The following is a 14,026-nucleotide window of genomic DNA, read 5'->3' on the forward strand; positions in this document are numbered from 1 at the left end:
CCAGCTTGCAGGGCCAGGACTCCCTGAACATGGCCCTTTGTGTGCTAGAATTTGTATTTCATTCACTGAATCCTTAGCATGAGGAGCCAAGCAGGTGGGCCAAGGATGGGGCGTCTTCCTGATTGCAGAGAGATCTCTGTCTGTGTGTGCCTTGCCAGGGGAAGGCTGGCCCCTAAGACCACCTTTCTGCTCTTGCCCTTAAGACCTTAGCGGATAAAAAACAACAACCATCTCCCGGTCCGGATAGCCCTGTAGCTTTGTCCAGGTGGCCGGAGTAGGTTTCTCTGGCTCTCCAGCCTCTTCATGTATAAAATGAGGCTCACCGTGCCTGCCTTGACCATCCTTGTTCAATCAGCTGACCTGCGCAGTGCTTGCTGGCGTTAAGTTGTCTTTGAACTCAGGCTGTGCTGCTGAGGAGCTGAGGAACTTATGAAAACTTGCCTTGGGATCTCCTACAGTGTGGGTCTGTTGAATTATTTCAACTGCAGGTATCTAAAGTAACTTTTCTCTTCCCCCCTACTCTCTGCCTTTCTTCATTCTTACAGTGCTAGGGGACAGAGCCTTGTACATGCTAAACAAACACTGCCCGTTTTTGGGGGGTTGTTTTTTGTTTTTGTTTTTTTGGTTTTGGAAGACAGTTCTCATTTGAGGTAGCGATACAGTGTAGCTGGGGGTCTCTCAGTACTGTATCCTCCAGTGCATTTTATGTTTGTTTTCTCCTCCTTCTTGGAGGGCCCTGGTCACTGTATTTGTTTTTCTCATTCAACTTTTGGTAACTTTTTTGGTTGTTTTTTTGAGAAGGTCTCATGAATTCCAGGTTGGCCTGGAACTGACTGTAGCCAAGGATGACTGTAAACTTCGGAGTCCTTTGCCTCCTCTCCTGAAGTGCTAAGACTGCAGGCGAATGATGCTTCAGGCAGCCATGTGTAGTGTGGCTAGCTTGCTATCAGCCCTCGGGTTCTCATTTCTTCCTGGGTTTCATTTCAGTGTCTATTGCTCCCACAGCTTCTAGGTCACTAAACTTTTCTTTCAGAATGTCTAGTCAGTCATAAATCACATGGCATATTTTATTATATCTTAATCATTGCAGTTTGTCCCTCCAAGTTCTACCAGAGACTCTCAGTGCGTTTTGCATCTCTGCTTACATTTGTGGAGAGACTGAGACGGTAGCCACCATTTCCTGCTCTCTGCTAGTTCTGATGGTGGCACCACTTCTGCTCTGGGCTCACCTGGCTGATGATTGCTTTCTTTGTGGGTTGTGCATTTTCTGCCTCTGTGCGTAGAAATCATTGAATGGACACCAGGCACTGTGAACTTGGTTCTGTTGGGTACTGGATTTCCCTGCAGCCCCCCAAACCTTGCTCCTTGGCATCATCCCCATCCTTGCTTTTTTGTTTATTTGTTTGTTTCTTAGGGGGCCTAGAGCAATACTCAAAGCCCTCTCTCCAAGCCAAAAACTCGGGATCTTCCTGAGTATTCTGCCCTGTGCCACATGGGTTGGCTTCCCCAGTCTGTCTAGTGGGACCAGGCTCCTGCACAGTCATGTGTGGGAGGCAGACGCTGGTCTCTGTAGCCCTGTCAGAGGGATCTGCCCTCATACTCACAGGGGTCAGCTGCTGTCTGAGTTTCTCCATCTCTTCACTTCTGTCTTTCTGGTACTCAGTCCTATGAACTCTAGCTTGTCAGACTGTTACTCTGTGTCCCCAGCTCAGAGATTCAACTAGGCTCCGCTCCAACTCCCCTATCTCTTAGTTAGCTTCAGCTATCAACGTGATACAGTCCAGAATTAGCTAAGGGAGTCTCATTTTAGACCTTGCCTTGAACATGTGGCAACTGGTAATGTCTATGGAGCATTGCTTGCTAATGGGTGTAGGAGGGCCTGGCCAACTGTGGGTGGTACCATCCCTGGGCAAGTGGGGTGTATCGGAAAAGTAGCTGAGCATTGAGCTGAGAGCAAGCCAGGGAGCAGGCTTCTTCTAGGGCTCCCGCTTCTGCTCCCTTTGAGGGCCTGCCATGACATTCTTCAGCGATGAACTGTGACCTGGAAGCGTAAGCTAAAATAATTCTTTTGTCTCCAAGTTGCTTTTGGGCATGATGCACTCCAGAGCAATTGAACATGCTCCCTGGATGGTGGGTTAGATGGGACCTTCCTCGAGGCAGTGAGATGTACCGGTGATGGGACTCATCTGGCATGCCTGCCGTTCATTGGTCAGGGACTGCTGCTCTTTGGTCACTCATGTCAAGTGTCTGGAACCCTGTTGCTTCATATCTGATGCTGCTTTTCTTGTGGCCATTTCAGGCAAGAGGTTAAATCTAGTCTCTGTTATTCTATCTTGGCCCAAAACAGAATTCTCATTTTAGTTTTCTTTCAAGATTAATAGGTTCTTTTTATTTCTCAGGCCTATTTTTTTTTGGTTAATCTCTGAAGATGTGTATGTGTGTGCATATTACATATATATGCAGTCTAAGCACACTATTGAATAATTTTGTCAGATAATATTATTTTATTTATGTTGAATCATCTTTCCTATAGTTTGATTTTATTGACTTTCATTAGGGTTAGATTTCTTTCTTTTTTTGGGGGGAAGGATTTTATTTGTTTTTATGTGTGTAAATATTTGCCTACACACATATGTGTGTGTGTCTGTGTGTGTGTGTGGTGTGTGTGGTATGTGTGTGTGTGTGTGTGTGTGTGTGTGTGTGTGTGTACAGCTCCTGTTCTTGGAGTCTAGAAGAGGGAGTAGCATCCCCTGGGACTGGGGTTATAGATGGTTGTGAGCAATTCTGTGTGTGTGTGTGTGTGTGTGTGTGTGTGTGTGTGTACTGGGAATTAAACCAGGGTCCTCTGGAAGAACAGCCAGTGCTCTTAACCACTGAGCCATCTCTCCAATCCAGACCTAGACTTCTTTTTTTTACATGCTTTAAAATGTTAGTTTTCAGGCTTATTTTGGAACAGCTGTGGAAAGATTTAACGTATCTTTGAGCACAGATTGGTTTCCCATCATCTACGTGTGTCCTGGATTCTGCAACAGCAGTGGGACCTAAGTCTGAGGTACCATTAAGCCTCGTGTCTGTAGTGTGGGAACAGTGAAAAGCAGACTTAAGCAGACCAGGGCCCTCACAGTCAACCACAGCTCCGCTGTGTCATTTTCTCCAAATGTAACCGTCCTCTCCTCTCCAATGGCACAGTGACGCTTTTGGGAGCATGTAACAAAAGCGGCTTAGAGGGTTTCTCACGTGCTGTGGCCTTTGTAATCCAAACTAAGACTGGCTGTCTCACACAGCCTGAATGAAGGGGAGGAAGCCAACAGGTGCAGAGGAGGCCACTGGACCTTGGAAACAACTGGACTCATGGGTGTTTACATTTAGCAGAGTGCTCCCTTAATCCATTTCTGTCTGTGTGTTCTCAGAGGGAGTGGGCTGGGCACCCGGAGGCGGGGAATGTGTGCTATTTCTGGAGCCAGAAATGGACAGAACCCCCAGCAGGAGTCTTCTTCCTGGGGCTGACCTGTTACCGTGACTGCAAAGTCACAGAAGTCACCTCAGGGAGACCTGTGTCTTCCTTAGCCTGGGGACGTAGACTCAGAAGCCTGTCTCTTTGGGGGTCAGCAGTGAAGGCTGAGACTTTCGGGGGTAGGAATGGGGGGGTGGTGAAACGTACATGCTTGGGGTGGGAAGCAAGAGCTAATTTTGGGCAAATGCCTCTGAAGCCCTAGGGAGGATCAAAGGATGCTCCTTCCTGAACCTCCTCCCTGACCCCTTCTTGATGTCACTGACAATGGGCCCTTTCCAAACCAGAAGCTCACATGGTGGATATGTCCTCCTCCTCCTCCTCCTCTTCCTCCTCTCCTCCTCCTCTTCCTTGTCCCCGTCCTCCTCTTCCTCCTCCCCCTCCTCCTCTTCCTCTTCTTCCCCCTTCTCCTCTTCCTCCTCCCCTCCTCCCCCTCTTCCTCTTCCTCTTCTTCCCCCTCCTCCTCTTCCTCCTCCCCTCCTCCTCCTCCTCTTCCTCCTCCCCTCCTCCCCCTCCTCCTCTTCCTCTTCTTCCCCCTCCTCCTCTTCCTCCTCCCCTTCTCCTCCTCCTCTTCCTCCTCCCCTCCTCCCCCTCCTCCTCTTCCTCTTCTTCCCCCTCCTCCTCTTCCTCCTCCCCTCCTCCTCTTTCTCCTCCCCCTCCTTCTCTTCCTCCTCCTCCTCCCCTTCCTCCTCTTCCTCCTCTTCCTTCTCCTCCTCTTTCTCCTCTTTCTCCCCCTCCTTCTCCCCCTTGTCCTCCTCCTCCTCCTCTTCTTCTTCTTCCCCTCCTCCTCTTCCTCCTCCTCTTCCTCCTCCTTGTCTTCATCTTTTTCCTCCTCCTCCTCCCACTTCTCGTCATCCTCCTCCTTAGATTTATTTTTATCTTTTGAATACATTTATGTATGTGCATGTTTGTGTAGTGCCTCTGGAAGTCCAACGATGTTGGAGGTCCTTAAGCTGGGTGTTTACAGCTGATTGTGAAATCCAGATATGAATTCTGGGAACCATATTCAGGTTGGGAGTCCACACCCCTAGAGAGGTTCCCAGGCTATCCCTTCCATACTGACTGCCTGGACTCTCAAAGTCACGGGCAGCTCTGATTGTCACTTGTATGACCGACTCTCCATTTCTGTCTCTGTGGCCAGTGTACACTTCATGAAACACCAGCAGGAGAAAGAGTGTAGGTGGCTACATTCAAAGATGCTTCAGATAGGGAAATTCGATTCACTGAAACCCTACAAAGCAAATAGGACATAAGATTAATTTTTGTTTAATTATCCAGAGTCACAGAACTGATAATAAACTGGTACTTTTATCTTAATCACAAAATGTTTGGAATTATTTTTAAAACTGAGATAGTATTTAGCTATATTGAAAGAAATAGTTTGATTTCCTCCTTTAACAAAGGAGGAAAAACAACTAATGACTATTGTGAGGGTGAGAACTGGCTGTGCCCAGAGGTGTGCCCCCTACTGATCATCACATACAGCGTGGTCAGTCTTGAAACCATAGACACACAAACAAAAGACATCGAAAGACACATTCATGTATCTTTATATATACACATACATATATGTATGTAACAACAATATTCAAAGAAAAATAGGTGATCAATCTGAGGGTGAGGGAGCATGGGAGGACGGGAAGGGGAGGACAGGAAGGGGAGTTACCTGGGAGGAGCTAGAGGAAGGAAAAGGAAGAGAGAAAGATGTCATTGTTTTATTATTATTTAAAATGATTAATAATTAAAATAGAAGCACACACAAATTTAGGGGCTCTAGGTAGAGCTTAGTGATGTGCAATAGCATGATTGGTCATAATCCAAGAAATGCCGTTCTTAGTTTTTGTTTTTTCACTTACTATTTATTCTGAACTACAGAATGTCTATCATTTAAAACACACAGTCATAGTGGGTAGCATTCTAAATAAACATTTGACTAATTTAATCATCGAAACAGACTGATACAATAAGGGGGGGGCTTATTTTGTTTTTGAGACAGGATCTCACGTGTCCAGGCTGGCTTTGAACTCCCTGTGCGGGCAAGGATGACCTTGAACTCATGACCCTTCTGCCTTCACCTCCCAAACGCTGGGATTACAGGCTCAAGTCACTCACTATGCTTGACTCTCAGTGACATAGATGCTAATAGCTGCCTTTTCCTGATGACACCAGAAGAAATTTGGTTGACCACGATACTCTCAGGTCATTCATACCTTAAGTTTTCATATATAATCTTTGATAGTTTTTCATTATTACTTATCGCAGGCTTTGCTTTTTTAAAATTGATATTGGTCCAACTTTTCTTTCCTCTGGTAGGTATGGTGATTAAGAGGGCTGGGAGAACAATGGCCAATATTCATCTGAGTCTGGAACAGATATCAATAGTTGTTAGTATCTCCTGTGCTGGGCCTTCTCCAGGAACACGAGGGAAGAAAAGACACGTGGCCTCACGGCCTCATGGGAGATACAGCCAGCAAATGGCAACGACAGGACAGGTGGTAGCTTCAGAGCTCTGGTTTCTGTGGGAACACAGTGGAAAGCTTGCCCACCCTTATCGTGTCTCAAGAATAGCTGCCAATTAAGACCCAGGAAGACCAAGCCCGGAAGCGAAGTTCATATGAAAAGGCACGTGAAACCTAGGCTAGCCATCGTGTGGGAATCACCCTAGACATTTAAAAATGGTATTTGTGTTTGAGATAGGCAAATCTCTGAGCTTGAGGCCAGCTTGGTCTACAAAGTGAGTTCCAGGACAGCCAGGGCTACACAGACAAGCCTTATCCTCAAACACTAAAACTGAAAAAAACAAAAAAAAACAAAAAACAAAAAACCAACCCACATGCACAGGTAGCCCAGGCTGGTGACAAACTCATTGTAGCCAAGGATGATCTTACGTTTTTGACCCTCCTGTGTGTACCTCCTCAGTGCTGAGATGACAGGCATGAGTGTGTGTGGTGCTGAGAACCAAATGTGGGCCTTCACGCATGCTAAGCAAGAGCTTTGCCTGCTGAGCCCCAGCCCCAGCCCCAGAGGGTGTGTTTAGGCTCCTGGTGCCAGAGAGTCCAGTTCATGGTCACCTGGGTTCAGTGTTCCAGACTGAGGCAGGACATGATGGTAGGACACAAGGCTGCTCACTCAATGAATGGCCTCCATAGACCCTGAGAGGGACCTCGAGATGCCCAGGGTCCACTATGATTTGCAGATGTCTACTCTTCACCCCATGCCTACGTCATTAAAATTTGTTTGTTATTCCCCAGGCAAAAAGGTCTAAAACAGCAGTGTTTGCCATGATGAGAGCAGTGGTGGTGGTGATGATGATGATGGTGGTGGTGGTGGTGGTGATGATTGTGTTAGAGGTGATGTTCTTGTTGATTAAGCATTTTTTTTCATGAGCCAGAAAATTTATAATTACTGTTATTATTGTGAGATGGGATCTTATATATTCTACACTGGCCCTGAACTCCTGATCCCGCCTCCCAAGTGCAGAGATTACATGTCCCCATGCCAAGCACACTGTTCTTTACCCAGAGATACTTGGGAGGAGTTGCCATGTTATATATATATATTCCCTTACACATTGAATATAAAAGAGCAGTCTTTTGAGTCATGGTCCCACATAGCCTGGGCTGGTCTTGAACTTGATATGCAGCTGAATCTGGCTTTGAACTCTAGCTTTTCTTGTCTCCACATCCTGAGTTCTTGGATTACAAAAATGCACTCTCACACCTGAGTAACCCTTGGAAATAAAGAACTTTAGGTTGCTTACAATAAAATACTCTGCCATGGCTTGAACATTTAACAATAGATATAACTAGGCAGGAATAAAAGCCAACAAACTAACTGTAAGCCTGAATTCGTTTGCTTTGCTTTCTTCCTGGCGGCCATGATTGAGGCTGGTTGTCAGCTTGTCAGGATCCCCAGTCACCTAGGAGAGACGCCTGTGGGCAGGTCTCTCCGGGCGTCGAAGTTGGCTTGGTTGAGGTGGAAAGACTGCCCTCCTCAAAGTGGGGATCTATGTAGCCACACAGAAGTCTGGGTTTGATTGAAAGATGGTAGGTCCAAAACATAAGGCAGAGAATGAGAGGGACGGCACCAGATATCAGCCTCAGGCCTCCGTACACACAAACACACAGACACATCCAACACATAAACACAGGCACACAGGTGGCACGGGCAAGCACATGCACACACAAAGAAGTGTGTAATAGGCAAGTTTGGTGGCACCAGTGGCCCCCAGCTGGGAGCTCTAGGGCCCCAGTGGCCCCAGAGCTGTGGGATCCTGTCTGCTCTCAGGAGAGGTGTTGCTTTCTGCCTTGGCAGGTTGTCTGCCCAGCTGCGGGTCTCTCGTCCCTCTGGACTGGGGTGGCAGCTGGCGGCAGCATGGTGATTTGCTGGGCTCTGCCCTCCCCCCTCGGTATCAGCTCTTTCTGTAATAAAACGTCTGCTTTGATCTGCTGGGATGCCAAGTGTTTCACTCGCCGCCACTGAAGTCATGAAAATCTCTCTGAGGAAAGCTTTAAGACACCCTCAAAGGATGTAAAATAAACCAGAAGAACAAATGACACCCTTTGCTTTGGATGGGACAGCTCAACACCATAAAAGTTAATTTCCCCAAGATGGTATTTGATTTATTATAGATTTTATTTAGTGGGATCCTAAGAAAAGTGACACTTTTTTTTTCTAGAGAAGTTGTTTCTGGACCTGATATGAAAAAAAATAAATGTATACATATATACATACATACATATACATGCATAGGCACATATACATATATTTCCTAAAAAAGCTTGGTGAAGAGAGGATTTTTCAGACAATAATCATGCTATAAGAGTTTATAATTAAAACTGGTAAATGAGGAGTTTATTAAAATAAACTGGAATGTCCAGAATTAGACTTAAGTGCACATGGAAATTAGTAAGCAGGACATCTGAAATGTCGAAAGAAAAGCTGATCCCGTCGAAAGTGCCATGGGGACAACTGGACAGCCATTTGTAGAAGGATAAAACTGGGTCCATGCCTCATACTGCATGCTGGAATATCTGCAGACAGACAGGCATCTCATGAAAATAAAGTCACTGGCACTCAAAGGGGGTATGAGAATTATATATATATGTGTGTGTCTGTGTGTGTGTGTATAGTTTTAATGTGGGGAACTTTATCTCTGTTAAGACTCAAATTCAACAATATTGAAAAACTGGTAAATTTCACTACATAAAAGTAAATGAAAATGGATGTATAAGACACAAACCAGCACAGTCAAAAGAAGATCAAGACATTAATATCAGGTGTAAAGTCCTGCCCTCCCTAATATACAAGGAACTCTTAAAATTGGGGGTGGAGGGGTCTAAAATGGTTTTAAAGGGGCAAAAGAAGAGTTTACTGGGAAAAGACACATGATTCTTTTAAACCTTTTAGTGAAAAGAGAAATATGTGTACATTGGCAAGAGTGAGAAAAAGAGGAATGGGGGTTAGGCTTTTCTTTAGTGTTGGCTCTTTAAATTTTAGATCGGGTCTTACCATACATGGCCAGGTTCTCTTTGACTTTGGAGTCCTCTTGCCTTAGCCTCCTGAATGCTGAAATGAACTGGGGGCTGGAGAGATGGCTCAGCGGTTAAGAGCACTGGCTGCTCTTCCGGAGGACTCAGGTTCAATTCCCAGCATTCAAATAGCAGCTCACAGCTGTAACTCCAGTCCCAGCGGATCTGGATGCCCTCACACCAATACACATAAAATAAAATTAAGTAAATTATTTTAAAGAAAAAGAAAAAATGAACATAGATTGCTATAATTAAAAAACCATTCATAATGAATATTAAATGATAACTAAAAAAAATGAATATTAAAATGATTATTGGTGGATATCCTACTTAAGTGGTCCCAGGAGGCAGGAGGACAAGTTTAAGACCAGCTAGGGCCACTTAAGTGAGACACTGTCTCAAAATTTAAAAATGTTGGTGACATAGATGAGTGGTAGAGCGCTTGCTTGAGAGGTAGAGGCGGGGGATCTGGACGGGGAGAGGTTCAAGACTGTTCTCGGCTGTGTAGCAAGTTCTGGAAAGCTTAGCCTTCGTGAGACCCTGTTTCAAACGAGAAATAAAGCTCTGAGTACTCAGGGTATAAGACATTCTTTTTTCTTTTGTTTTGTTTTTCGAGACAGGGTTTCTCTGTATGGCCCTGGCTGTCCTGGAATTCACTCTTTAAACCAGGCTGGCCTCGAACTCAGAAATCTGCCTGCCTCTGCCTCCCAAGTTCTGGGATTAAAGGCGTGTGCCACCACCGCCTGGTGGGTATAGAAGATTCTTGCTTCAGTAATGATCTTCATAGCTCATGCTTGGGAGCTTGAGTCTTGACAGCTGATGCTGGGTACGTTGTAGGTACATCACGTTATTATGAAAGCCAGCCTTCTCAGAATGCGTTTGTGGGCAGTAGGCCCCCAGGAGTGGGAAGGTGGGGGGGAATGTGTCCAAGGCTACAGACGAATAGGAAAGATTGAGACATGAGGAAGGACTGTGGTTTCACTACTGGGCTAGACCATGTGAGAGTTAGTGTACCTCTTCTTTCTCTTATTTTTTAAAGAAGTGCTCACTGAAGGGTAAAAATACATGCAGACACATGGCGTGTGTGTGTGTGTGTGTGTGTGTGTGTGTGTGTATGCACAGCCGGATTGACCTCCCCAAAGTAAGTGTATCCACAGAACCACCCCACCTGGTTCAAGAGGCAGAACATTCCAGAAACCAGAGAACTCAGTCTGAGGACCACTCATGCATTGCACGCTCTCTCTCTCTCTCTCTCTCTCTCTCTCTCTCTCTCTCTCTCTCTCTCTCTCTCTCCCCTCTGCATCTGTGTCACAACCCCCCTGTCTTTAAGAAACCCATCGCGTTGGATTAGGCATTGCCTTCACACGCACCCCTATCTTGATTACACCTGCAAAGACTATTTCCCAAACCTAGCTTGGTGTAGCAGGGGGTCAGGTCTTCGTCATGGCTTTTGGGAGGACCCGGTTCAGTTCCTATTGACCCAGGCAACTTCAAACTCTCCAGGATGACCTTGAACTCATGATTCTCCTGCCTCTACCTCCCGAGTGCTGGCATTGCAGGCATGTGGTACCGAGGAACAAACCAGCGATCTGTGTCTGCTAGGCAAGCATTCTAGCAATGAAGCAATATTCCAGATCCTCTCCTGGGTTTTAGTTGAGTTTCATTTGAACTCACAGAGATAACACCTGCCTCTGTTCCCTGAGTGCTGGGGTCAAAGGCATGCGCCACCTGAAATAAAATTTCTCAAGGAAACAGCCCTGGAAGTAGGAGCTCCCTGCTCTGAGTTGTCCCCCACCCCGAAAGCAAAGGGGACCCCAGAGTTTCACCCTTTGCTCTCCTGCTGTGGCCTTGCTGGCTGCAGGATGATGTGCGAGCAAACAGAACATCATTACCACAGCCACGTGCACTGTGAGGTGATCCTGAGCCACAGCGCCGGAGGAAAGCCGAGAAGTACTGAGAGTCTGGGTAAGATGCTGTTGGTAGCTAGATAGCAAGGAGCAGAAGCAGGCCCCAAGCTCTGTGAATTCTTCAGTCCCTCTGACAGTGCCCCCATCACTCTTTTGCTTGTTTCTGTGATGACATCGTTTCACCCAGGACTTGTACATGCAGAGGGTGGTGACATACTGGCCCAGAGAAAGATTGCATGGCGATTACCAACCTTCTCTCAGGCGAAGCCAACCCACAGTGGCTTAGCAAGTCCTACCAGAAGCTGGACGGCATTGGCCTGTTTTTTCATTTAACTCTTATAGTAACCCCACTGTGTTCTTATCATTTTCCTGACATGGGGTCTCATGTGACCCATGTTTGCCTCAAACTCCCTGAGTAGCCAAGAATGACTTTGGATTCCTAATTCCCCTGCCTCTGCCTCCTGAAGGCTGGAGTTACAGCAACTGGCTCTGTTTCTGTCTTAGAAAGTGACATGGGGGTTTAAGAGAGGCAAAAGAACAGAACTAGGCAAAAGAACTGGCTAGACCAGGGTCCGCGCAGAGAGAGGAGGTTTCCTGTGCCTGTGGGAAGGCCCAGGGATGATCAAAGAGGCCAGACCAGGGAGCGGCACTCGCTCCAGGCCAGCTGCAATGGTGCCCACTCTGTGAGGTCAGCACGTCACAGGCTCTCACTGTCCCTGGCGAAACGCTGGCACGCACAGGCCTCCGGTGTAGCCTTCCATAATGGTCACCTGATCCCAGAGCTGGTGGGCACACAGCCTGAAGTGTTTATGCTCTGATGACCAACTGGCCTGACAGACAGACAGGCAGGCATGTGATAAGAGGAGACAGAGGAGGACGCTGGGGGAGGGGTGGGATAAAGGAATCCCCCCTCTCCAAGAAGCACTGATTGCTTGGCTGGGGCCTCTGAGTGACAGTGACATTCTCCAGGGATTAAGCATGTAGTGTAGAAGCCGGGTCTCCCCAGGGGGTGCAGAGCCCTATGGAACTTAAATCACGCAATTAGCCACCAGCTAGTATTTCTCCCACATGCATGTCATACCTACCTCGATTCTTATCCTCCCAGGAGAGACTCGGTAGTGACTGGTTTATAACACAAAGCCGAACAGGATCCCACCTAAGTTTTCTTCTAAAGAGTAAATGAGAGACCGTCTGCTGGCTTATCCAGGCTTGCCTCAGAACCCTGCTTTTGCAGGGAGCCAGGTCCAGGCCAGCCTGGACACAGCCACTCTAAGCCTCTGTGACTCTGGACTCAGCCTGCATTTGGGTTTGTTGCCAAGCCTTGAACCAGAGGCAGAAGAAAGCACTGGACCCCTATGGCTTGAGACAACGATGCTTTACAAAGAGGTGAAATGCTGATGTCACTAGTTTGGGGTAACTGCTTTTCTGTTCAGGGACATGGGGGGGACATGATGTGTGCCCACCCAAGACTTCAGAACCTAGATTTCTGGACTCCCAACCTACAGCCACTTTAACCACAGCAGAATACCTTCCACAGGCTTCTTAGAGGACAAAGGGTCTGGCTGGTAAATTCCCGGCCAATGAGATGGAGGTGAAGCTCTCTCCTGCAGCCAATGAGAGATGTTCTCTGGGTTGTTGGGCAGAAAAGAGCCTAACATGGGTCATGTCCTCACCTCAGCTAACTGTCTCCTTCACATTCAAATGCGCATCCAGTCCCATGAGTAACCACATTATTTTTAAACAGCATCTTTCAGCCAGTCTCTCCTGTGTGTTTCTTTGGGTTGCTTTCAGAGAGGTGATTCTTTGTGAACCCGGATGGAACTCTTGATCATTTACAAACATCTGCAGGAGGGCAGGGAGGAGAGACTGGAAAGCAGATACTGCCCACCTCAGGGAGCCCGGAAAAGAGAAACCAGGGAGTATGGAGAGAAGGCAAGCCAAGGATGAGGTGGCACAGACAGCAGAGAGGGTCAGGCCCTGAAGTCAGAGAGAGGCCAACTAAATCTCTAGCTCCCATTTTACCAGGGAACACTATGCAGAATAGATAAAAGCTCAACTCTGAGAAGATCAGAGAACTGCCTTCCCAGTTAGCCAAGTCGCTGGACTTTATCAAGCCTTGGGTGGTTGTTGTTTTAATCTGTAAAATGGGCACAAAAATGATTTGTGTTGGAAATACAGCTCAGTTGGTAGAGTGCTTGCCAATCTGGGTTTAAAACAACGGCAAAATCAGCCATTAGCTTGTAAGGTGGTTGTAAAAATTAAAGGAGGGTAAGCATTCAAGAAATGGTAGGTGCTGGAGAGATGGCTCAGTGGTTAAGAAGAGCACTGACTGCTCTTCCGAAGGTCCTGAGTTCAATTCCCAGCAACCACATGGTGGCTCACAACCATCTGTAATGAGATCTGACACCCTTTTCTGGTGTGTCTGAAGACAGCTACAGTGTACTTACATATAATAAATAAATAAATATTAAAAAAAAGAAATGGTAACAGTTGCTATTAATGTCCAGGTAAGTTAATACATTTGGGTCTAGATGTGTAAAATGTATTCTGAATAACAGGACTACTAGATTCAGATTGCAAGAACATGACTACTGGTAAATCTGTGCTTTCCTTCTATAACTGTCTTTAATGACTTTGCTAGTGTATTATACAGTCTCCAGTGTCTTTCCTTCTTTCCTGTTAATCCCTTTTTTGTTTTGCTTAAAAAAAAAAAATCCTTGGACTGGCAAAATGGATCAGCAGATTACGATATTTACAGCCACACCTGCTGCACTCAGGTCACCTGGGATCCACACAGTGGAAGAATACTGACTTCTCACAGTTGTCCTCTGGCTTCTACAGGTGCTCTGTGGCATCACCACCCCACCAATAAATAAAAATGTAATTAAAAAAAATAAGTAAGCCGGGCAGTGGTGGCGCACACCTTTACTCCCAGCACTTGGGAGGCAGAGGCAGGCAGATTTCTGAGTTCAAGGCCAGCCTGGTCTACAGGGTGAATTCCAGGACAGCCAGGGCTACACAGAGAAACCCTGTCTCAAAAAACAAAAACAAAAATAAATTTAAAAAAACCCATCTTA

General features: G+C 46.5%; 1 protein-coding gene across 1 annotated transcript in view; it reads left to right on the plus strand.

Moving 5' to 3' along the window:
- The first annotated feature begins 1,932 nt into the window (after positions 1 to 1,932).
- Positions 1,933 to 14,026, plus strand: part of Rbm20 (RNA binding motif protein 20) — a 206,095-nt gene continuing 194,001 nt past the window's right edge. The window contains exon 1 of the mRNA XM_011247371.1: positions 1,933 to 2,049. Coding sequence (XP_011245673.1) covers positions 2,030 to 2,049 — 20 coding nt within the window. The 5' untranslated portion in view covers positions 1,933 to 2,029. The remainder of the gene's footprint in view (positions 2,050 to 14,026) is intronic.

The sequence above is a fragment of the Mus musculus genome, chromosome 19 (genome assembly GCF_000001635.26).
Source record: "Mus musculus strain C57BL/6J chromosome 19, GRCm38.p6 C57BL/6J".
Lineage (NCBI taxonomy): Eukaryota > Metazoa > Chordata > Mammalia > Rodentia > Muridae > Mus > Mus musculus.